This window comes from Condylostylus longicornis, unplaced genomic scaffold (genome assembly GCF_029603195.1).
Source record: "Condylostylus longicornis isolate FDR11 unplaced genomic scaffold, ASM2960319v2 ptg000080l, whole genome shotgun sequence".
Lineage (NCBI taxonomy): Eukaryota > Metazoa > Arthropoda > Insecta > Diptera > Dolichopodidae > Condylostylus > Condylostylus longicornis.
Window position 1 is genome coordinate 2,801,589 of NW_026578048.1, and position 25,962 is coordinate 2,827,550.

Sequence of the window (25,962 nt, forward strand, 5' to 3'; positions counted from 1 at the left end):
TATGGCAAGTACCCGAACCTGTCAAGCAATTCCACTAAAACTTCACAAATATATCTGATCTATAATCGGACACACAACTGCCAAGTTTCATGAATCTGCCTTTATTATTTTTCCAAATATTTAAAATTAGCTTCTGGAGTTGTATGGCAGGTACCCGAACCTGTCAAGCAATTCTTCTAAAACTTCAGAAATATATTTGACCTATAATTGGACACATGACTACCAAGTTTCACGAATCTGACTTTATTATTTTGCCAAATATAAAAAATTTGCTGTTGGAGTTGTATGGCAGCCACCCGAACCGGTGCAGCTATCCCATTGTAATTTTTATAGCATGTGTAGAATATAATTGGACACATGTATACAAAATTTTATATTTATAGCTTTATTAGTTTTCGAAATATTTAAAATAAACTCTTTGAGTTGTATGGCAGCTACCCGAACCCGTTGTCCGAATTAGTCCAATAACAATAGGGTTCGTCCTTGGCACAAAAGAAAAAACTTGTGAAAGTTTGGTGTCAATAGCATTATTCGTTTTTGAGTTATCGTGCGATCGGACGGACGGACGGACGGACGGACGGACGGACGGACGGACGGACGGACGGACGGACGGACGGACGGACATGTCTAAATCGACGCAGAATTTTACGCTGAGCAAGAATATATATATATGTCCATACCGCAGATGACTCCTTCAAGTAGTTACAAACTCCATACCAAAGTTAATATACCCTTCACGAAGTGCAGGGTATAAAAAGACTGTAACAATAAAATATAATTTTTTTTTCGATACATTAAGGACTAAGCTATAAATTTTTAAGTATATATGCAAGTATAAACAAATATACAACATAATGTAAGCTACGTGTAGATATTCCTAATTTATATATATATATATATATATATATATATATATGTATATATATACGAAATTCAAATAGAAGGAGAAAAAAACAGTTGCACTGCAATCCACTGTAACTTTTTTTTTATATTAAAGAAATAAGTAGTAAAAAATTATTTTATAATAAAAATTTACGTGCAAGTATATATATTATAATAATGTATATTTACATACAAACATATTATTTTATATATTGAAAGTGTTGAATATTGAAATTTTTATTGAATATATTGAATAATTTTGAATTGTAAAGTGGATATTGAATTTATGTATTGAATATTGTTGAACTTGTTGTTATAAGTGTTTTAATATATATATGTATATATATATTTAAATATATATATATATATATATATATATATATATATATATATATATCTGCGTATAGGAGAGCTGTATAGGAGCAGTACCTGTTACAAACAAAAAAACAAAAATAAATTTTTAACAATTCGATGTTATACGAAGTTTATTACCCTATATACTAACATTTTACCCTATATAAATACATAAATATAGTATAAAAATTTGAAATAGTATAGCTATATATATATACATATATATAAATATTAAAATTATTTTCTTAACGAAACTATAATGAATTCGAAATTAAAATCAGAAATTTGGTATTTATTTCGAAATTTCGATTCAAAATTTAATTAGTATTAAATTTTAAATCAAAAGTTTTCGGAATAAATTTTCATGGCTTTTGGTTTAATTTATGAAAATAATTGAGGCTGTATTAGAAAGTTTTGGATAAATTATAAATTTAATTCAAAAATTCAAATTTAAAAAAAAATAAGAACTTAATTGTAATCAACCGGAGCAAATGATTTAATTTGGTTGATCCTATAGGTATGCAATTTTTTTTTTAAATTGCGTTTATTACACAGTTAGAGTATAAAATAATATTATACATATGTATGAAGCTAGTTATGCTTACAATTTTAATTCATTCATACAAAAATTAAAGTAAAAGCTAGAGCTTTAAAATTATATATAAAATTAAGGAATTTCAAATTTATTTATTAATTAGAGTTTCAATAGAACAATTAATAAAACAAGCACAATAAACATCTGATAAATTTTATGATTTGTATAAAAGAGTAATTTAAAATTAATTTTTTAAAATAAGTTCAACTATCTACAGGGAAATAATAATATAGTTAATAAAATAAATTTTTCCAAAGAAAATTAAACAATCGAAAGGAAATGAACACCGCTGTAAGTACCATTATTATTTCTGTTTATATATGTATATGTATAACTGTTGATACATTTTATGAAAAATATTGTATGAAAAATATTGTATGAAAAGTCAAAAATTATATTCTTTTTATAGTTGTATGAAAATATCCGATTTTATGTATTAATATTAGAAATGAACGCATCTATATAGCTAGTTTAATTTTAAATATGTATTGATAACTAGACTATTGTATATATATATATATGAATTTTATTCATACTTGATTGAGTGTACTTTGTTATTGTATGAATGTATTTTTTGCTGTAGAAATACAATAAATTGTTGAATTATTCGCTATACCAATTTAATATTATATTCTATATAAATAAAATTATAAAAAAAAAATACCAAGAAATTTTCAATATACAAAATTTTTTTCATTTTTTGTACAAAAATTATAATTATGAGACGTCAGAACTTTGATTAGATTTTGTTTTTATTTTTTTGCTATAACTTAAATCTATTAAATATGCATAGTATATAAGTAAGTATATAAAGGATAAATAAGTTTATATGTATGAGCAAGTATAAATATATTTGTATATAAAGTTTGCCAAAAAATTTACAATCAACAAGTAAATTTGAATTGAAAATGATATTAAATTTTATATTCGTATTTTATAACAGTTTAAATCTGTATAAAGTTTATCTCTATATAATGTTATGTTAACATTTCTATTATAAAAGATATTTGTAATGCATTTAAATTTTAAACAATGTTAAAAATATTAAATTTTGAATAATTAAATTGCGTGTTTTTCTGGTAGGCTTTTTTCAATATTTTTTTTTTTTTACTCATATACAACATATTTATTTTCTATTGAGCACAACAAAATGTACTTTTAGAGATTTATTGGATTGTGAGCTTGGAAATTGTATAAAAACTGCGTATACTTTATTTTGGCTTGTAATATTACACATAATATAGGAATGTGATGGTTTTTAGAAGAAACAAAGTAGATTTGTAAAAGAAAAAGTAGATTTACTAAATAAAAAAGAAAAAAAATTTATTAGCATAATAAAGATATTTTTAATAAGTTAAGCTAGAGTTTAGCTCTTTTGTTATAAAAAATTGTTTGAGTAAATCGACATTGTATATATTAAAGAATATAATTTTAAGAAGATTAACAAGTTCCGCACTACTCCGATATTGTATTTTTCGGAATATTTGCCTATTCGATTTACTCTGTATGACTCTAAAATTCGTTTGTCCATTCATAGAGTTCGCGATTTCGTATAGAAATAAATTTTAGTGGGAACCCTCTTTAATGTAAAATTTCTCAAAAATTTATTTCCGACTTCTGTTCGATTATTCAAAAAGTTTTCCTAAATTTATGCAAATTTATATAACTAAAAAATTATTTTAAATAAATTGATCGTTTTCATCAGTAAGACCTAAAGCTATAAGTCTAAACTTTAATATTGTAAAGGGTGATGTATACTATTTTATTTATTTATTTATTTATTTAATTCATTGCAGGCATATTGAGTTCTGTTAGGGATAAGGGATCAATTGTGGCCTGCAATTCACAATAGATTTGAAAATTTACAGATTGGGGCACAATAAATTTTCAAAAGTTTGTTTAGCACGAAACGTTTGTTTTTTCTTCAGTAATTAATTTCATCCTTAAGTCATAACCATAAAGGATCTTTTTCTTTCTAATGTTTATTGATTGTCTTTACCTTTAATTTCTCTGCCAAGTATATTTTTAATGGGTGCAAATTTCTTACTTTTATTGACTGCAACGCATACTATAAGGGAGGTTATGTGATGGCACCAAATGTCGGATGTCGTGTTTTCGGTGGGAACGCATAAAATATTTTTAAAAAGATGTCACTTTATCGGTCTTTCTTTCTATCTGTCTGCCCGCCTGTGTACGCGTATATCTCAAGTTCAAATTTTGATCTCCGAGCTGAACCGATGAGTTTATTTCGGCTACGTCAAGGATTAGTCAAATTTTGATCTGATCAAAAAGTGATTTTACATTTTTGTACATATAAAGAGAATTAATCAAGCGATTTTCTTAAAATTTAGTATTTAAATTTGACATCTTAAATAAATGATAACATAAATTTTTTTGAACCATAGCTAAAGAATTAATTGATAGAATTTTTTGAAATTTAATATTTGAATTCGAGTTGTTTTGGAAATAAAACCACCGGGTTTTTCAAAGAACTTGGATGGCACAAAACAAAATTCTACTAAATGCCAAATTTACATTTTTCGAGGAAAGTTAGCTAAAATCATTCTTACTTTCTTAAAATTGGAAAGAAGTGTTTAAAAGGTACTTATTGGGGCCGGTTATGGCCTGACCACCGTCAGATTTTTGTTTCTTATATAACTAAAGATTTTATATATTTGGAAACTAAAATTCTTATATGTATATAAAAATTATAAGTATTTTTTTGGCGCGTTTATTGTATTTAAAAAAAATAAAAAAAAAAAATTAAAAAACAAAATATTCAAACTTAAAATTTAAAAATGGAATAACAATTTTTGTCTTTTGGTATTTTTTCATTTTTTTTTTTTTGGTTTTTTTTTATTATTTTTAAATAAAAGTATACCATGTGGTGTGTTGTGTGTAATTTATGATAAAATTTCACAAATATTTTTTTTTATGTACAATATTCAATTTATCTTTTTGTTTATCCTATTTAATTTTATTATAGCTATTTTATCCTTTTTTTATTTTTATTTTTTTTTTTTAATATAATAACATAAAATTCACATTGCTACAATTCCATTTTTTTTTTTAATTTTTTTTTGGTTTTGTTTGATTTTTAATTATTATTATTTTATTTTTTTTTTTCTTGTAACTTTTTATTTATCAATATTTTTATTAGTTTTAGATTTAAAAACAAGGAAAAGAAAAACTTAAAATGTCTTATAATTTCTTTTTTTTTCTTGTAAATCGTTGATTGAAGTTTTCATTATTATTATACATTCATATAATGTGTATATAGTTGTGTACATATATGTATATATATATACATATGTGTAAATTATAATAACGTTTTCATATTATTTTAAATAATTTGTGTATATAGAAGTGTTCATATTATTTTTTTTTTGCTTTATGCGTTAAAATGATAATGATTATCGTTTTTGTTTGTTCTTTTTTTCTTCTTCTTTTTCATCTTCATCTTCATCTTCTTCTCTTTGTTTAATATAATTTTACTATATAATTTATTATGATTATTTATTTTCATTATTGTTATTTTTTTTCTATACTTTATTCTTAATACTTATTACAATTATTTAATAATTATTATTTTTATTTCCTTGTTTAATTTATGATTTCTTTATATATGTATATATATATACATAATATATATGTATATATTTTTGCAAAAAATTTGTATTATATTTGTGTTTATTTAATTTTTTTTTTTTAATTTTGATAAATAATTAATTTATCATTAAAATAAAAATTATATATGAAAATTATAAATTGTATATAATATGTATAGAATATGAGAATTTGAAATATATATAAATTAATTTAATTTAAAATAAAATTATAAATATTATTGTATTGTATGTATGTGTATTTATTTATAAAAATAAATTGAAATAATTAAAAATAATTAAAAATATTCAAAAAAAAAAAATATTTTTTTATTCACGTATAAATACAAATTCATTGTAATGATTCCATCTATTCTCTTCAGAATCAACACCTGGTTTTAATTCAGCAGCTGAACCAGCTGTACCAGAACCACAACTACCAGATAATTTAAAACCGCAATCATTTAACATATCAAATGCTTGTTCAATAAAACAATGTTTCAAAAAAAATCTTGATGTATATCTATCTGGTCCACCATGATCTGGATCACGTGATTCATTTAATGTATCACCAAATACTTCACGACATAATGCAACACGTCCACATACCAATATACGTGATAATTTACGAAATTTAACATCAGCTAAACCATCTTTACCAAATTGAAAACTTCCACGATAACCAATTGTTATACAACCAGTTGGACGTATTTCAGATAATTCTTTCATACTTTCTATCATTCCAATTAATTGAAAATGTTCAGCTTCCATACGTAAACGAACTTTTTCACGAAAACCTTCTGGTAAATTTAATTGTTTATCACGTAAATAATCCAATATATAACGAAATAAAACACCATCACGATCCAAAAAATATCTTCCTTTACTATCTTTAATACCTTTTTTTTTAATATCAGTAAAATATTCATTTAATAATGAATTTTTATCACTTGTTAATGTTTTTAAAGTTGTAGTGTAATGAACCCCACCAACATTTAATTCAATTATATCGTTTGTATCTGCCATTTTTTATATTTTTTTTTTTTTATTTTTCTTATTTTCTTTGTTATATTTTTATAATTTTCGTTTCTTTTTTCCTGTTATAAATTATTGAGATAAAAAAAAAATTTTTTTTTCTTCTTGATTTTTTTCACTCTTTTTTTTTTTTTTTCAAAAAAAAATTTTTTTTAACACTTTCTCTTTTTTTTTTCTAATTTTATAAGAAAATTCTTTTGAATTTTTTCATTTAAAATGAAATTCAAATGAAAATTTAATTTTTTATATTAATTTTATTTTTTTTTTTAGTAAAATTTAAAATAAAAAAACAAAATAATGAAGAAAAATTTTTCTTTTCACAAAAAAAAAAAAATTTTTTTTTTTTCTGTATATTTTTTTTTTATCTTCTTCTTATCTCTTTTTTAATATCAATTTTTTTTTTTTATTCTATTGAATTTTCATGCCAGGTTTTATTGTGCGTCAGATAAGTTTAATTTTTCAGAAAACACTATATACTCCTTTTATAAGAGCAAACTGATATACCGTTTCAATCACCGAGTAACCAAGAAGAAAACAAGAAAAAAAAACAAAAACAATTTTATATATATAAAAAAATTTTTTTTTGTTCCATTACATGGAGTGCAATATATCATCCTTTTTTTCTTGTTGTGCTTTTGCTGATTCTTTTACTTCTTCTACATCTCTTTTTCTTCTTTAGTACTTCTTGTTTTTTGCTCTTTAACGTGTTGTTATTGTTGCTGTTGTTGTTGTTGTTGTTGTTGCTGCTGCTACTGCTGATATTTTACATTCTTCTTCTCTTCAATATATCCGCGAATTTCTTTTATTATATTTTATTTTTGTTTTCGTTGTTTTGCTGTTGTTTTTTGCCAAACTATTGTTGTTGTTATTGGTATATTGTGTGTATTTGTTTATAATGTTTGTGTATATGATTTTCTAAAATTTATTATTGGAACGCAGAATCCTTTATTCAGAGATCACAGGAAAGGTGCAAAAATGTTAAAAATGTTTTTTTCTTTTTGTTGTTTTTTTTTTTTTGAGAGATGTTTATTTCAACATCAACACTCGTATGAATAATATTTTTTATTTTATTCTTATTATTTTTCTCTTGTATATTTATTTTATTTCATAAAATAATCATTAGTGTACTTTTTTATTATATTTTTATTTTTATGTTATTGTTGTTGTTGTTGTTATAATTATTATAAAATTTTTTTCACTTTTCTGATTTTTCGTTTATTTTTTTTTTTATTTTTTATTTGTATAGTTTTACAAGCATTTTTATATATATATATATAGAGTGAGTGTATACAAGGTATATAAAGGAGAGAGAAATTTATAAAATTATATTTCTCTTGTAAATAATATTGTTATCCTTATCAACAACAAATCATATTAATTATTTCATTTTCATCTATTCTTTTTCTATTATGTTAGAAATTTTTTTGTTGTTTATTTTTTTTTTGAATATAGAATATGTTTTTTGATTATGCTTATGCTTCTTTCTGTAATGTAATGGTTCTACTGTCATTTTGCTTCCTATTTTCAATTCTATATATACATATATAATTTTAAATTTGTCGTTTCTAAATTATATTTTTCGGTTTTTATATTCGATATTATTACATGTATATAAAAGGAGTACCATATTTTAAACGCAGAATCCTTACTAAAATTACTCTAAAATTTTATTATACTCGTATGTACATATATATTATATTTTATATTATAAGTGTGGAATGTATATTAAATTTATGTATATACAAGCTCACGTGATAAATATGTATAATTGTATGTGTTTGTCTGTCGTGTGTACATTTTATGATAAGATAAGGAGCATGTAGAGTTTATTAAATTTTATACTATAAAAAATGAGTAAAAACAAAACAAGAAAACCAAAAAATTAAAAAAAAAGGAAAACAAAGACAAAAAGACAAAATATATACCATAAAAACAAAAAAATTTTTTGGTACTCTCATTTTCGATGTTTATACATAACAAAAACAAAAAGAGAAAAGTAAAAAAAGAATTAGAGATGAAAAAATAATAAATAAAACAAAAACAACACGCAAGTAGGAGAAGAGAAGAAGAGAATGTGTAAAACGTATGTACACATGAATGTGTATAAAAAATTTTTGAAAAACGAAAGCAACAACAATAACAAAAAAAAAAACAAAATAAAGCTAATTTCTCCCCCCCCCCAATACTTTATTTTGTTTTCGTTCCTTTTTTATTTTCTCTATCCCGTTCCTTATATATATGTACATATGTATGATAAAAATCTGTGGTTGCGCAAAATGTAGCTTTACCCTAAAATCAATACGCATAAAAACATACACATAATATGAGTAAAATAATATACCTGAAAATTATAAAGGAAATGAAATAAGGGAATAAAATAAAATTAATAAAACATAGAAAAGAAAAGATAGAAAATGAAAAACAAAAAAAAAATCGCATAATAATGTTCGCTAATTTGATAAGGATTTTTGTAAGGAATTTTTATATTGTACGAAAGCGTGAGGAAAAATATTGCATATAGTTAGGCGAGAGAATAATATTATCAACTTTTAAGGAGAAAAAAAAACTGTTGTCAAAAATTTTGTTTCAATTTTCTCATTTCTCTCTTTTCAAAAAAGAAAAAAAAAAAAAAAAAATTTTAAAAATCAAGAAAAATATTCTTAATTTTTTTTTTAATTAATTCTTTTGCAAGGATGAGAATATTAGAATTTTTACATGATTTTCGGAATTTTATTGTAACATTTATAAATTTATTATATTAAAATTGTATTAGTATTGAATACGTTATTGTATTATGCTTAAGTTTAATAATATTAATAATATAAGCTAACAATATTAAATGACGAGCCCTTTTAATAAAATTTCCCTTTTTTGATTTGCAATTTATACAGAAAAAGTTTATTGATACTTAATTATTGCTATGAAAACAAAAATTTAAGGTAGAGATTGTTACTATCAAATATTAATAATATTTTGTCCATATTATAACCATAAAGATATTTAAGATCGTTATTAATCTATTGCAAATTTATAAATAACTTTGTTGCAGTCCTATAGGCAAATTTTTAATAATTCATAATGTAGGCCTACAGGGTATAGGGTATAGTTTAATATTATGCATATATAGAGGTAGTTTTTTATGGTAGATATATTTTATTTAACAAATGTACAATTTCATATACTTTATTTGAATTAGCCTAATATTTTTTATAAAAGTCTTTTACAAACAGAGTATGTACTTATTTTTGTTTAAATTAAAAGGAAATAAATTTTTTGCTACACGGGCAAACTTACTAAATAACAAATTTTTTATAAACATTAAAAGGAATTTCTAACTAGCCATAAGTTTAAGTATAATTTTAATTTTTTAATTTTTCTTATTCTAAAACTTTTCAATTAATAATCAAATTATAATAAATTCATGTTTTACTCATAGTATGTGTAAGTATTGCATGTTAAAATAAAATTTTTGCAAAAATTTTAAATTTTTTTATAATGAATGATTTATAAATTTATTACGAAATTTCTTTTAAGTATTTTTCGAACAAAATTCATATTTACATATTGAGAGAGTTTATTTGAAATTTTAATGAATCATTGGAAAAATATAAATAACTAGATGGCGTAACTTGTCTCGTTTTATATTGTATAACAAATCAATACATAATTATTGTTCCAACTCACTAAATCAATAAAATATTAAACAGAAAAAGTTGAGTTGCAGTTTCTTCAGCAAATCCACCGACTTCTGATTCATTTATAATTTTTTATTATAATGGAACATTTTTATTATTTTACTAACGGTTCAAGCAGACATGCAGTTTTTAGTTTTGCAACTGTTTGATTATTTATTTGTATTCCATAGGTTTATATTCAAGGATGCACAAATTCAGTTATATGTGATCGGATGCAATTAAGCAATCAACTAGATTGTAATGTGTTACAAACTGGTTGTAATTTTTAGTTTTCGTTTGAAAGGCAGAATCATAGAAGTTCAGAAAGAAATAAATTTTTAAAATAATGTTTATAAAGAAATGTTGCAAACCAATTTTGTTCATAAACATTTCTGTCTTATCAATAATATACTTAAATCATATTATATGAAATTTTCATCTGCACTACAATAATTTGCAATCTAAATTCCTCAATGTTCAGAAGGAACTCTTAAATAATTTGATGGTCTTTTATAAAAAAAACTTCTTTCGATAATATTAACAAATTTTAATGGAAAATTCTAAATTTTCTGTATCAAGAATATTGTATAATTCCAGTTAACAAATTTAAAATTTACATTTTATAGTACATACATATGTACCTACCTACATACATATAATTACGATGAAAATCATAAAAATTTCAATTTTAATACTCTCTGTATTTTTTTTTTTGTTTATAAATTTGGTTTCTAACTTAATAAACAGCTTTAAGTGAAAATTAAATTTTTAATTTTTTAATTTAATTGCTCCCTCTTTTTTTATTTTAGAAAATTATAATTATGCACACAATCTACGCACATCCATAGCCAGTATAAATAGAAATTTAATTAGTTTTTAATATTATTTTCTATGAAAATTATATTTATAGAATTGTTTTTTCAATTAATAAATAATTAAATTAAATAATTAGCTAGCTAGGCATGTGTTGGCAAAATATTTTTAAAGCAAAGCAAAAATAGAATAGGAGAAATTATTTTTATTTTCAAAATTCCACTGTATATTGAGTTAATTTATATTAAATAAATTCGAATTAGACCAAGTGTTCACTTAAGCAGTTGCAGCTGTTAAAATGTAATTTCCTGTTTTTTATTTTATTGATAAAAATTAACTTTTTATTAAAATTAATACTAGATTACAAGGAAAAATTTAATTGCATACTTCAAGGGGAACAATAAATAATTATTAATTATTTCATTGTCATTTATGCGTTATTAATTCATAATTGATTCCTATATATAGCAAATTTCATTCTTTATTATTTTTGTGAATAAAATTCAGTAAACGATCAAATTTTAACAATATTGATTGCACTAATATAGTTAATGTATGCCTTCAAAGACGTAAATTTAGTTCTTTACAAGCAGGCTGAACTGCCTGAAATTCGAATTTTTTTTACATTTTTGATTTTATTTTGAATTTGAATATGAATTTATTAAATTTGAAAGTAAGTCCGTTAATTATTATTAAAAATGTAAAATTGTCTCCCATAGTTTATAAGCATCCTGGTTACTATAACCTACAATCACTGTTGAAACAATTTATTCCCAATTAATTAATAATTTTTTATTCGCAATGATAAAATTATTCGCAATGATTATCTTATAGTTTTTTTTTTCGAGAAGAATAAGATTCCTATTAAAATCTACACATAGGAATCCCAATATATTTTTTATTCAACATATTCAAATAAATCAGACAAGAGTCAGAAATCCAAAACGTATGCCACACTGTATGTAGTAAGTATATTTGCTATATTTGTATATCAACCACCATATAGCACTATTGAATTTCGAATTAATTAATTATAATTAATTTGTAATATAAACATTTCATGTTCATTTCCTTTTATTTTACCCATAAAATTTCAAATATTTTCCATGAAACTCATATGAAATCCAGATCATCATCTTTAAATCAATAACATACAAAATTAATGAAATTGCTGAAAATAATCATGAAAAAATTCTTATTAATTTCATTGGATATTTTTTTTTTTGTCCAATTTGAATAAATATTAAATATTTGTTATTTTTTTCAATATTTATCCAAATCAATATGGAAAAAAGTCAAATATCGGCTTTATGTTTTTTTTTGTATTCAAAAGATAATAATAACAACAACAACAATAACAGTCAATGCCTCTTTGTTTTTATACCATGATTTATTTTATTTATTTATATTATTGTATATTTGGGAAGGAAAAAAATAGTGGTTCAATGAACGATTTCATATTCTGAATACGAACAAGTATTAAAGCAAAAAAAAAAACAAAATCTCTCAAAGGATTTGTATATTGGTCCTTCAAAAAAAAAAAAAAAATCTTTAAAAAAAAAATTTTAGCAAAAATATTCTCTATAAAATTTTATTTACCATTTCATACCAAAGTTTTATAAACGACTTCTGTTTCATACGCATCATTTCATACAAAATCTTTTGGGTCCATTGGCCATCAGGTATTTTTTATTTGATTTCTTCAAATTGTAATTGAAATTTGTATATGTATGTAGAAACTGATAAATATTTCAATTGATTTTCTAAAGAAGGTTATGTACTAGTAAAATCTACTTACGAAATAAGAATCTCCTTGCTTGAACAAGTTGTAGCCCCGTGGAAGGATTGATTTAAACGAATAGCATAAACTTTGAATTAAATTATAAATTTAAATACAACCATGTTTAAACTTTAATAAAATGGCACATTTTATGAGTGAATACAGTAAGTAAATAGTTTGTCGAACAATATTAATATTAAGGGTCTTACAACTTATGTAATGTTTCTCTTAAAATTAATGATCTTAATCAATTTTCTAATAAAATTAAATCAGTTCTCACCTACATTTGAAATTTGCTTCATATGAGATGATAGAAGGTAAATCTAGGAGGAAAATGATTCTCAGTTAATTGACAATTGTTTTCTTCAGAGTATTTCCTTTTATTCAAAAACAAAAAATAAGGAAATACTGAAAATTTACATTTAGTTTACAATTCCATATAAATTATGACGTGCTATCTATAAAATTTTTTCCATAAGCTGATGTATTTATATAACGGCTTTTATACATCAATGATTAATGAACCGTATATTACAACCATAGTTCGCCTTGCCTACAAACACAACACGGGTAATTAGTAATGACCGATTCTATTCAAAAACCTTTTTTAAAATTCTTAAAAATAAAAAATTAAATATTCTGCACACATTTTCATCAATTTTTGAAATTACGGCCACTGAAGTAGTAAATATTCTACCTACCACCAATATGAACCACTTTGGAAAGGACTGATAAACGATATACATTACAGATATGTAACAGATACACGAACAGATTTCATAAAATAAATAACCAAAAATATAGCAATGACTCTCGATATTTTTATTATACTCATAAACTAAAATGTAATTTTTATAGCTATTTTAGCGAACCTTGCACGCAAACAAGGATGTTTCCATTGAAAATTAATGTATCAGTCAGAATTGAAATGCACTTCATATAATTGATTATAATTCGAAGTAATTTACAAAACATACGGCAACAATTACTTAATCCACCAATTGCAATTACAATTATTGTTAACAACTAATTGTCTGACCGTATTTCCAAATTAAGTACATAAAAAAATTTATAATATCGTAAAAATATTCAACAAATATTCTGTAAAGATGAAATTATTGTGAAGTTCATAGAACTTAAAAATCTAAAAATCTTAGTATACGAGAAATTGGGTTAAACAAATGATAAAAAAATAAAATAAATAAGCAGTCATCATACTCTTTGTGTACAATTTCCTATTCTAATGTTAGTGTGTCAATATACGTAAAAACTTTTTATGTAATATGTCGGTACACACATATAAAATATTTGAGATTTTGTTTGTAATTTTTTTATGTATAGAAACCTCAAAAAAGTATTTTTTTTTTAATAATTTGTAAACCATACAAACAACATCAAAGGTTAGATATAATATAGAAAGGTCAGAATGTGGTCAATATTATTTCTTAGGAAAAAAAAAATTAAGATTATCATCATCATTTAGGTTTAGTAGAATACTAGATTGATTTACGTGATTGAAATTTAATTTATATGTTCATATGTTTTTATCTATATAAAAATTCAAGGAGTTAAATGATTTTAGAAAAATTAATATTTATAAAGAAATTTTAAAATAATCTCTCTTTTACATCAGTCAGTGCCCATACGAAATCTTACAAGTGATAGTTTTTTGGATTTGCAAAATCTTTTAATCAGAAAATTAGTAATATTGTTAATTAAGAAGTAATTAAAGGATATGGGAACTTTTTTATTGGTGTCTGAGACATAAACTCTAGCTAGATCATTTATCTTGTATTTAGAAAATACATTAGTCATTTCATCTTAGTTATATTTCGGCAAATTAAATAACAATAAAATTATTATTATAATTAAAGTTAGAATTAATTTACTCCTAGATTTATGCAACTAGAGTTCACTAATATCGATTGTGTTACGAGAATTTTTAAATTGTTTGAGTGAACAATGATAATTATAAGCCTCACTATAACTCTATTCAATTTGGAGAATCTAACTTTTCTTCAATTTTAGTAGCAATACGATTTACAAAGCAGAAGAAATATTCTGAAGAAATTTTACGCAAAAATTGTAGATACCTAAAGGATTGCAAGTATGTAAATGTTAAATTGAAAATGTAAAACTGTAAGAAAATCCCGTTACTCAAGCTCGTAAAGCTTACGAAATTTTCTATTCTGAATAACAGAAGTCTGGAATGAATTTCAAATATTTTTAGTTTTAACCTGTAAAGGGTTAATTAATTTTCAATATTCCAGATCTTTTAACATTTTAAATTCCATTTATAAAATTGAAAAAAAGGAAAGTTTCTTTTTATAAAATAATAAATTAATTTTATTATTTTTATATAGATTTTGAATTATTTAAATTTGAACTTTTCGACTTTTGGAAAATGCAACAACTTAAAACTTTTAAAAAATATTTCTTTTAGAAAAAAGTTTTTTTTTTCTTTTTTTGGAAATAAATTTAATTTTTTTTTATTCTACTTAAATTTGAATAGAATTTAATTTTTTAAATATATACACAAACATACACGTGTACAAACATAGATGTAGTATTTTAAACTTAACTTTTAGTTTTACTACTGTTATACACTATGTATTTGTATATATAGATAAATATCTCGTTCTTATATGCATAAAAATAAATTTTATTTACTTTGTTCTCATATCTTTTAAAAAAAAACGAGAATCAGCGGTAGTCAACATTAGTAATTCATTTGTTGCTGCAATAATTGCTATTAAAAGCGATTATATTCACCAAGTTTCTCTTTCAAGAAGGTTTGTCATTAAATCATTAGGTATTATAACGTTCCGAATCCGATTTAATCCGAGATTTCTTAATAATTCGATATTTTCCTTTTAAATATAGTCAAAATCCCATAGTAACTCCAAATTCTAGCGTTTTTATTAAACTTATAACTAAAAAACTTGATTTGCAAAAAAAAATTAGGCTCTTACTTAAAAGTATTCGTTTTGATTGAGAAAAGTCATAATATTCAAGTCGATCTCTCAACTGGACTGGAATAGAAGTATAGACAAACAATATTTTGTATAGCTCTCCAAGATCTTTTAGACGGTGCTCCATTTCAGAATATTCTGCCTTTTTTACGGAAAGATACGCGAGATTTTGCTATTTGGAGGCCGAAAAGAGAAAATGTCAGAAATTTCTCGGGTTCTACTCATACCCACACCCACCTAATATCTAAAATGCCTCTTCTACAAGTATTCCCACTTTTTGACACATGGTTCGAACCATGTAACTGTATATGTATAATATGAGTGTCATTGCAGCACTTGGCATATTTAAAATGCGTATTCATCTCTTTCAATTTGTATTGCAATTTGTGTTGGTCTCACCTCTGTAATGGTATACATATGCTATCGAAAAGTATATGAAATATATAATAAAAAGTATGATAAAGTAATTATACAGAAACAATCCCCCGAATACAAATAAAGTTTTTGTTTTCTCCCCTTTTTTCTCAGTATATGTTTGTGTAACATGAATTTCTTGGACATTAATGGCTTTATAACTTTATTAAATCAACAAAAAAAAAAAATACAAAGAAAATTCCCTACATCCATTCCAATTTGCACACACGTATGTTTTTTTTATGTTCTTTGTTGTTTGTAATTTTTCTTCTTCTTTAAAATCTTTAAACATATTTGAATTTGAACTAAGAATGTGTTTGATTATCGTAAATTGCTTAATTTCGTATGTTTTTTGAATACGATTAGCTGGAAAATTCTATTTTAAAGATTTATTTTGGAATGAAATAATTTTGCAACTTTAATTGTACTAAAAATATTACTTTTGGTTTACTAATATTTGAATTTAATTAAAATTTGAGATAGCCACGGTTGTGACAGTTTAATAAATATAATATATTTTTGAAACAAAAGTTTTATGTGATCAATTTTATGTCCTCAATAATACATCGCTAGTACTATGGAAAGTCGCCTAGAGCAATCTTGCGACAATTTAGAAAAATTTGAAAAACCTAAAGATTCGAAAGTTACAACACTGTTTTGTGTGACGGTGTAACTTTGCAAAAGTGCGGCTAAATCTACAAACTTCATTTCTCGAGATTTTTGAAAGTCAGACGTAATATAAAATTATGATATTTGATAGATTTTAGTAGATTTGAGAAGAAATATACCAGGAGATCACTCACGTCTACAGTGGAGGCCTTAAGACCATCTAAAGCCTTAAACATGAAAAAGATTTTTGTATTTATAATAATGTCAGGGATTCCAAGAAAAAAATTTTTATTTTTTTTATAATAACTCTTCGCTTTCGTGAATTCTTTTAAAAACACAATTTCGGACATATTGTTTTTATGTTATTCGTATTGCAAAATTTTAACAGCAATGTTGAAAAGCGTGATGTCTAATTATTTCTGCAATAACATTATTATGGTTACTCGCCGTATATTATCATCAACTACAGGAGATAAAACTCTTTAATCTTTTTTCTCAATTACAATAAGGAAGTCAGACTAAATAATGAATAAAATTTTTATTTGTAACATAAATTTTTGCCATACTTTTTTTATAGGATCAGAAATGAAATATTCAACGAAACTTAACAAAAAGCTATCAAGAAAATAAAAATTCTTTATATTTTCAATGAAAATTCAAAACAAAATTTTTATTTTCTAGATCGCTATAAAATTTCATTACAATTGCAATTCAGACCATATAATTATTTTCGACAAAAATAAATAAACACATAATATTGTTTTAATTATAGACGGTAAAATATTTGTACTAAGAGCTAAGAGCTGAGATGAAAGTAATAACTGAGAGTAATCAAATTAATCAAAACTTTTATAGAACTCAGAAAGCATGCACACAAATAGATAAAGTATTTTGCATATGTAGCTATGGAATCCGGATCCCTTTATTCGGCATGCTATGTTTTTTAGGATAACTTAATTATGAATTAATTATAGTAACACATTTTTCGGAAAACGTTCTGCCAAGAAATATTTTATGAAAATTTTTTTGATTTTGCTTTCATTGTGTATGTTTGTTTTGATTTTTAATAAATATTTCAGAAAATTAAAATTTTCAAAGTTGAATAACGCTCTTTCAATGTACATGCGAATTTTCAAAAAAAGATTTGAAAAAAAATGTATTATTAGCATTAGTTTCTCTGTTTTTGAGAACAGGATCAGGAATTTTAACTTTAAGTTTAAGAATTACTTCTTTATATTATGAAAGACTTTTTATTAAAATTAAAATTAATTGATAAAACTGATTTAAAGTTAGCAAAATTGTTCGTATATTTCTACTCGGTAACTCTACGCAGTAATTCTACACGGCAACTTGGATCAATTTTAAACACCAGTTGGATCGTTAAATTCCTCACTCGCTAATTTTTTTTCTATAATTACTTTTCATTACACAGTTATTAACTCTACAAGATTCCTATTCTTTCGATGTTGCATGCCCATAAATTTATGCAATATTTCTTATGTAGTAAGAACGTTATTCCAATAGATCGTTTTCATCATCTACGACCCAAACTATATAAATATAAGTTTTAAATTTAAATTGGTTTAGGAAATATGCTCGTTCTATAAAGCAATGGGTTTGAACAACTATACTTTTGCAATTATTACATATTAATTTAAAATATAATGAATAGGGCTAACAAAATTTACAAAGTGAGTATATTTATTCATATATAGCTTGTCTACATTATTCAAATTGAAGTGCTGAACTAAAATTATCATTCAATAAGCAACTCTTAATTTAGTAAAAAAAGTTTTACAACATAAAATTTACAACTAGCAAAGTAATTTTTTCTTTACGTAATTTTTCTTTTTTTTCAAAATACTAGTAACTACATGCCAATTTCAATTTTAAAGTAATATTATTAGTATTCCAAAATTTAAATACATACAAAAATAACGTAAATTTATAAGCAATGTGAAAATTATGCAAAGCTACTGTGTATAAATTAAAAAAAAAATTATTTTGTATTTTGAAAAATTAAATAAAAATATTTAAATAAGTAGCTATTACAAAAAAAATTATGAAAATGCAAATTTAATTTAGAGTAATTGATTTAAATAAAAGATTAAAATTTTTTACATCTACCCACTTTGTGTGGTTAGTGTACTTCAGGATCAATTATTCCATATCTTTTTACAATTATACTGACAAGAAACTTTTAAGATTGTAGCGTGATAATATAAGTTGTCTCGGCAAATTGTTTCATACATTCAAAAACTTTCCATGGCACCATTTCATTCAGATTGGTAAGTATATTATGAGAACTTAAAATATTGTCTATGATTATTACCTCGAATTGCTTTTCACCAGAAAATTTTTATTGTACAAAAAATTAACACAATACTTAATTTTAATTTAAGAGCAGTATATAGAGTCATGTCACGTTTAATTCAAACTGTTATAATCAAAATTGTTTGAATTTGTGAAATTAAACTATCTCCAACTATCAAGATAATTTGCGATAAGTTTCCAGTTTATAACTCCTAATTTTGCAGTATCACTTTCAATATTTTTTCTATCGTTTTCGCAGTCTTCCTATGTTTCTATTTAACGTTGATTTTGCTTGCATGATTATACTTTGTGGTCTATTCGTGTCCATTCTAATTATATGTCTTACCCACCTTAAATGTCGTGATGTACTGAATCTTATTGTACCTTCGTCTTTAATTAAGTCATTGAACTCGTCATTTGTTCTTCTTCTATATTCTCCATCTAAATTTATAGGACCAAAGATTTTCCTTAATATTTTTCGTTTGAATATTCTCAAATTGTTTTCTTCTGTTTAATTCAGAGTTCATACTTCGCAGTCATATATGTTACTACCCGACGAATAATGGTTTTATAAATTTAAATTTTAAGCTGTCGCGATAGTACTCGTAATCTAGATTGTATTTTATTAGCAAAATAGCACCTGTTCCCAATCTTAATCCTGTCACGTATACAATATGCTTCGCTATTATTGTTATAAGATAAAATTAATCAAATGTGAAATAACAATATGAAGTGGAAATAATTTTTGCATAATGTTTCAAGTTTTAGATTTTATTTTTATTTTATTCTTTAAAATTGGTCACTTGAAATTTTCTCATATAATATCTTTTGTCCATAATTATTCCAACATTTAAATTTTTAATTATATTTAGAACAAAAAATAAAACTGCTTAATGCTTTTTATTCATTCATCACACCAATTAAATATCATTAATTTTCCATTCAAAAGTTTTTTTTTTACCTTTTAACTGAAATTCACCTTTATTTTACCATATACAAGTATACAATATGCACACATATATTAGGGTTAAAGAAGAAAAACTTACCTTAAAACTAAAGAATTATTAATCCGACGAAAGGATTTAATTTTCCGTATTAAATATTAATTTTATTTTTATTATATTCAATATATAAATTATATACTTGTTGTTATTGTTTTAAGTTTTTCAAATAATAAAGAATTCTTAAAACTGTATAGAAAGAAAATATTTTCTCTCAAAGGTATTTTCTTTAGTATTTGAAAATCATACAACCCTTTAATAATTTTGTTTTATTTTGGTAAATAATTTAAGATGAGAACAGCACATTGTAGATTGTAAACCCGGGGTAACAGTGCACCGCGACCACGTAATGGATATATTGTGCTCCCCCCTGGTTGCGAGTACCCAATCCAGATTAATCTATATGCGGTTGTATGTAAATAAAAAATAAATAAAAAATAAATCTTACTCATCACGTCTAAGATCATGTTGAAACTTATTCATCTTATCTAAATCATCATAATTTTTTAAAATTTGGATGGTTTCATTTTAAATCTGAATAAATTGGTGACAACAAGCAGTAATTTTTGTTTAAGTTAAGATCGGTTTGAGAGCAAGTTTTTAATTTTATTGAACACATTTGAATTCCGTATAAAATAATTTGATTAATTTCCCGCCAAAAATTTGACGAATGTATCTAATATTAGTAGGGGTTTGTAATGCCTGTACATTAGTAGCCTGGTTCAGTAGCTAAACAATGATCAGTAAAAAGCCGAGTCAAAATTGAAATTCAAAAAAAAAATTCTTTTCAATAATGGAAAGGCTCTTTTTCTCCCAAAATAAGTTTTCATTGAATATTCGCGAGTCTAAACTTTTTTGTTCGTGTAAAACATATGGGTACGAATCTAATACCTTCACTTTTTGTATGTATAGAATTGATTGGTGTATAAAAAAGGAATTTTAGCTTTTTTTTTGTCTCTCTCCTGTTTTCGTTTTTATTTTTTTGTTTTAGAATTCAAAAGCTTAAAGGTTTCATATTCATAAACAAGGGAAAACAAAAAGGACTATCTCTATTGTGTTATTATTAAATTCTTTTAAAATTTTAATGTATCATCTTCCATTGAATAAATATAGGTTATTTATACGAGTACATATGAATATTTTCTTTTATATAAATAATAGTATACATAGTCAATATAATAATATAGAGTATAACATATATAAATGTTCTCTGTCAGTCAGTCAAGTTAATACCTTATCAAAATTATTCATACACATTTGCATACACTTAATTTAATCATGTATGAATGGAGCGTTTTTTTGAAAATAGAGAGCATTGCTTCTCTAATTTTTTTATATAAGAGAGAGAATTTATTATATAATACAATATATTTTATTGAGATGCTTCAAAGATTTTTTTGTAAAAAAATTTACTGAAAATTAAAATAGTTTCTTTTTTTTAATTTTTATTACATTTTATACATTCGACCTCGTGTATAAGCAACTCGCATAAAAGCAAATTGTCTGTACAGTAGTCCAAAGGAAAATTGGTTTAATTCACTCTTCTTTTTTCTTTTTCCCAATATACCCAAAAGTCTTACATAAATATAAAATAAATTTTCCGCATTTATTGTAAAAACACAACAGAAGCGGACAGAAACAGCTAACGATTCCGATTGTTAACTCAGAACAATAGCAGAACAGCAAAATTTACTGTACACTATTTTGCATATAATGTCATACAAACATGGAAACAGATGAGAGGTCAAAAAAAACAGCAAGCGGTTAAATAGTTATTTTTGGAATGTTATCGCCGGCGATTAAATTTGCAGCTGTAATTTGACTTGACTCTGGGCAGTCCCATTTAATTATATGTTTTATATATAAATTCTGACATTTCGCCGCTAGAAATCGAATATAAATAACGAAAATCATACAAGTTTTTGAGTGTTCGTAAACGACTCTCACTGTATATACATTTGTTTATTATGTATAATAATAGATATTATACGCAATTTAAACTAAATTGAGATTAAATTCATGAATAGAAAATTTTCAATATTGTTGCTTTGTTAAACAAATATAAAAATCATTGCATTTCTATTGAAAATTTTCACGCTTCGACACTCTCTCTATTTTCTAAATTATACATTTTACATTATATGCGTTTGTGTATAAATACTATGGTTGTACATACATGTATATATACATTTATATATGTACAACATAAAAATCATTGTTTTGTATTAAAAAAGTATTTGAAATGCAAATATTTCTTTTTAAGACAAAACGAAAAAAAAAAAAAATATACCATTTTATTAATCTTTTATATATTTTTTTAAAAAATGTATACCTTTTTTTTATACCTTTGCAGTTATTATGAGCATACACATATAAATATAACAGTTTTAATTTTATATGTTTTCAACTCAAAAATTTTAAGGGTTACCTTATTTTATTATTTCATTTTTATCACATAGTTTGTGTTTCTAATTAGGGTTAACGAAAAACCATCACCATTTATCTCCCCATACGTTATGTGGGTAATATGCCTGTTATTATGTATATGTGTATGTTTAGTGGGTGGTCGATGCTCAATAGTATAAAAAGTGAATTTTATCTATATTTATAGTGCGTTTTAAAGTCAACTCAATCCCTCATCATTGTAATAAACTCTGTCATCTGCGTTTCGGGCTTCATCTAACATATAATTTAACTTAGAGTAGTTAAAATAAATAAATATTGTATTAAATAAATTCTGATAATACCAATAATTTGTATTACAGTAAATTTTTCAGTGAAAACATTTTTTTTTTTTTTGTGAAAGAAAATAATATTCGATTACTGCATAATTTTAGGAAGAGAAAAAAATTAAAAGAAATCTGAGAGAAATTAAATTTGCTGTTATTTATGCTTTTACTTTGAAATTCAGTAACGCTTATATTTTCAAAAAAAGCTCGAAAATTAAAATTCTGCCAAATTTTAGAGCCGAATTAAAAAAAATATATGTATATGTTCCGCTTTCCATAAATTTCAAAAGTAAACGTGAGTAAGAATTTTGTTGAAAAGAAATGCCCGGGTTATCAGCAAAATCCATTTGAGTATAAGAGTTTAACATCTTTAACAAAAAATGAGCACATTTTTTATCAACTCTTTATTCATATACGAATGATTTGAATCCAGTTCATATACACAGTGGAATCTCCACAACTCGAACCTCTACAACTCGAAAATTTCCTTACTTCGAAACCATATGAGTTCCCTTGAACATTGGCATAGTTTTTTTTCTCTCTTCAGCTCGAAATCTCCATAACTCGAACTGTTTTAACGTTCCCGCGGGACTTCGAATAATAGATGTCCCACTGTATTATTATACATGAGTTTATATATTTTAAATTTTTGTATTATCTTTTAATACTAAGATTTGATGCGGCAAGCCTATTATATCCCGATATATATAAATGTGAATATATATAAATAATGCATTGAAGGATTGCATATAAACATTTATAATCTGCATATACTAACATACACAAATATATATGTTGGTTTCAAAGTAAAAAAATTAAAAATACTCTTTAAAAAAATATATGAAACACATAGAAAACATATGCTGAATTAAATTTTAACAATGGAAAAAAAAAAACAAAAACCAGAATAAGAAAATTGAAATCTGCGACTAACTAGAGTAAAAGTTTATGTTATACACATATGTACAAATACCTATATATACAATATATATATATATCCATATATACCACATAAATACGTTTACATTTCGTATACTTTTTGTATTTACATAACCTTAAAGCTTAACTCTTCTTTTTCATGAGACAAAAAAATATCTTTAAAGATTACTTAAATTACTTATCCTTTATTATTCCATATTAAATATACTAGACTCTCAACTGTTATAAATGTTCTCTTAATTTTTAACTCTTAATATTTTTCTTTTTTTCCAAATTATAAATAAAGAAAAAAAGGTTACCAAAAACGGAAAAAAAAACCAAAAAAATTAAAAATAAATATTAAAGAAAATTTTTTTGTTTTCATTTGAACCTTTTCAACTACAATATTAAAAAAAAAACAATAAAAAAGGAAAACGTATAACGGTATAACCATTCTTAAATGACTTTATAAAGCTTAAAAAGCAACTCAAGAGTTATTAAAATTGTAGGGGTTTAAAAAAAAAAAAATTTTTTTTCTCTTCTCTTTTTATTATTACTTTTTTACTTTAATAATTATTATTTTTTTTTATTCATTTGTCAAGTTTAATATACGCGCTCTCTCTCTTTTACTCACTTTCTTTCTCTGTATATGCACTTAACATAAATCTGATGCTTAAAACATTAAAGTATAAATGTGGTTTATTACGTTTGTAAGCCGTTTTCATTATTTAAAAGGCAAAAGCATATACGGATATAAAAATAAAAAAAAATTTAAAAAAAAAAGGTTTATCCAGATTACTATGGAATTTCTTCTTCTTTTTATCCTGAAAAATTAAATGCTAAAAGTATAAAGATTAAAAATAAAGAGAGTAAAAGAAACTTTTATATATTTACATATAATAGTTACACAAACTAACCATAGAGTATAATTTTGTTTAAATAAATTTTTTAAATGAATAATTAAATTGAGCTTTAAATTATTTTTTATGCAGTTACGACATAAAACTGAATTAATATAATATCATGGCTGAAATTTAAAATGGTAAAAGAGTTTGGAAAATTTAAAACATATTATAAGCCGATCATACTTTGCTGTATGTTATTTCCAATATTTAATGGGTTTGAATGAAAATTTACACTGGATGCACTGAGTTAAATTAAAAGTTAAAAAAAAAATTTGATGAATCAAAAATAAATTATTTTCTGGATTCTGCTTGCCTGAATACTCTTTTATTGGATCTTATATCGTCCTCTAATTGCATATATCTGGGATGAGGAAAAAAAATATTAAAACAATCAGTAAAATAATAGTTGAGTAGGACACCTAACTGGATCGGTTTAAACATGCCTGCCTGTTATGCATATTTTGTATGTTGTATATTTTTTGGGAGATAGACTTTTGCGTTTTGTCACGCAAGAAAAAAATATTTTGTTATATATATTGGTTGCTGTTCCAAAGTTCTTTATTTGTTATTGTCATGGGTCGGAATACTTTGCATGTTATCCTCACACACTTAATTGTCAATCATGTTTCACAACCATATAGTAATGTTGATTTTAGACAGGTGTTGAATACTTTGATTTTTGTGCTTCTGGCACAAAACTTGACCTACAGATTCGGCACAGTCTGTTGAATATTGATTTTATCTTAGGCAATATGTGTTTAATATCTTTTTTTGTACCTTCATCATTTGCTACAATTTTGCCCAAGTAATTGAGTGGTAGCACATCTTCTATTGTATTGCTTTTCAATTGGAGGGGTGTATTTATAACAACAGTTAATTTTAACAGTTGATTATTATTTAATTGTGTAGTTCTTATTGAATCGTTTGTCACTTATACTTAATGCTATTTCTCATATAAGAGATTGCACTTGAAGAATAAGAAATAATTTCCTGATTTCCAATTTCGATACTTGAATCTAGGATGTAAATGCTATAACTTATTTAAATACATTATCAAAATGAAAACTCCTTAAGTTGTAGGTTAATAAATTAAAGTGTAATTACTGGCGTATATAGTTTACCAAGTTTTATTTAATTAAAAGAGCTTATGGTAGAATTGTGTAAAAATTTAAATTTTCCTTGTTTTGTATTGTGTTTGTTTTTTTTTTTTTAATTTTTTCCCCGTATTTGTTTTGTTTATATTTTAACTTTGATTTTAAATACACATGATAAGCGGTTGATAAAAAAATTTTCTTTTTTTTTTCTTGTTATTTCTTTTTATTATTTTTATTCGTTCATTATTTTTATTTTTTTCTTAATATGC

The 25,962-nt window shown here is 23.8% G+C and overlaps 1 protein-coding gene across 1 annotated transcript; it reads right to left on the bottom strand.

Moving 5' to 3' along the window:
* Positions 1–5,024: 5,024 nt before the first annotated feature.
* Positions 5,025–7,598, bottom strand: LOC129613042 (BTB/POZ domain-containing protein KCTD12). The gene has a single exon (XM_055526936.1). It carries the CDS (start codon positions 6,460–6,462, stop codon positions 5,767–5,769), a length of 696 nt encoding a protein of 231 aa, XP_055382911.1. The 5' UTR covers positions 6,463–7,598; the 3' UTR covers positions 5,025–5,766.
* Positions 7,599–25,962: the final 18,364 nt, after the last annotated feature.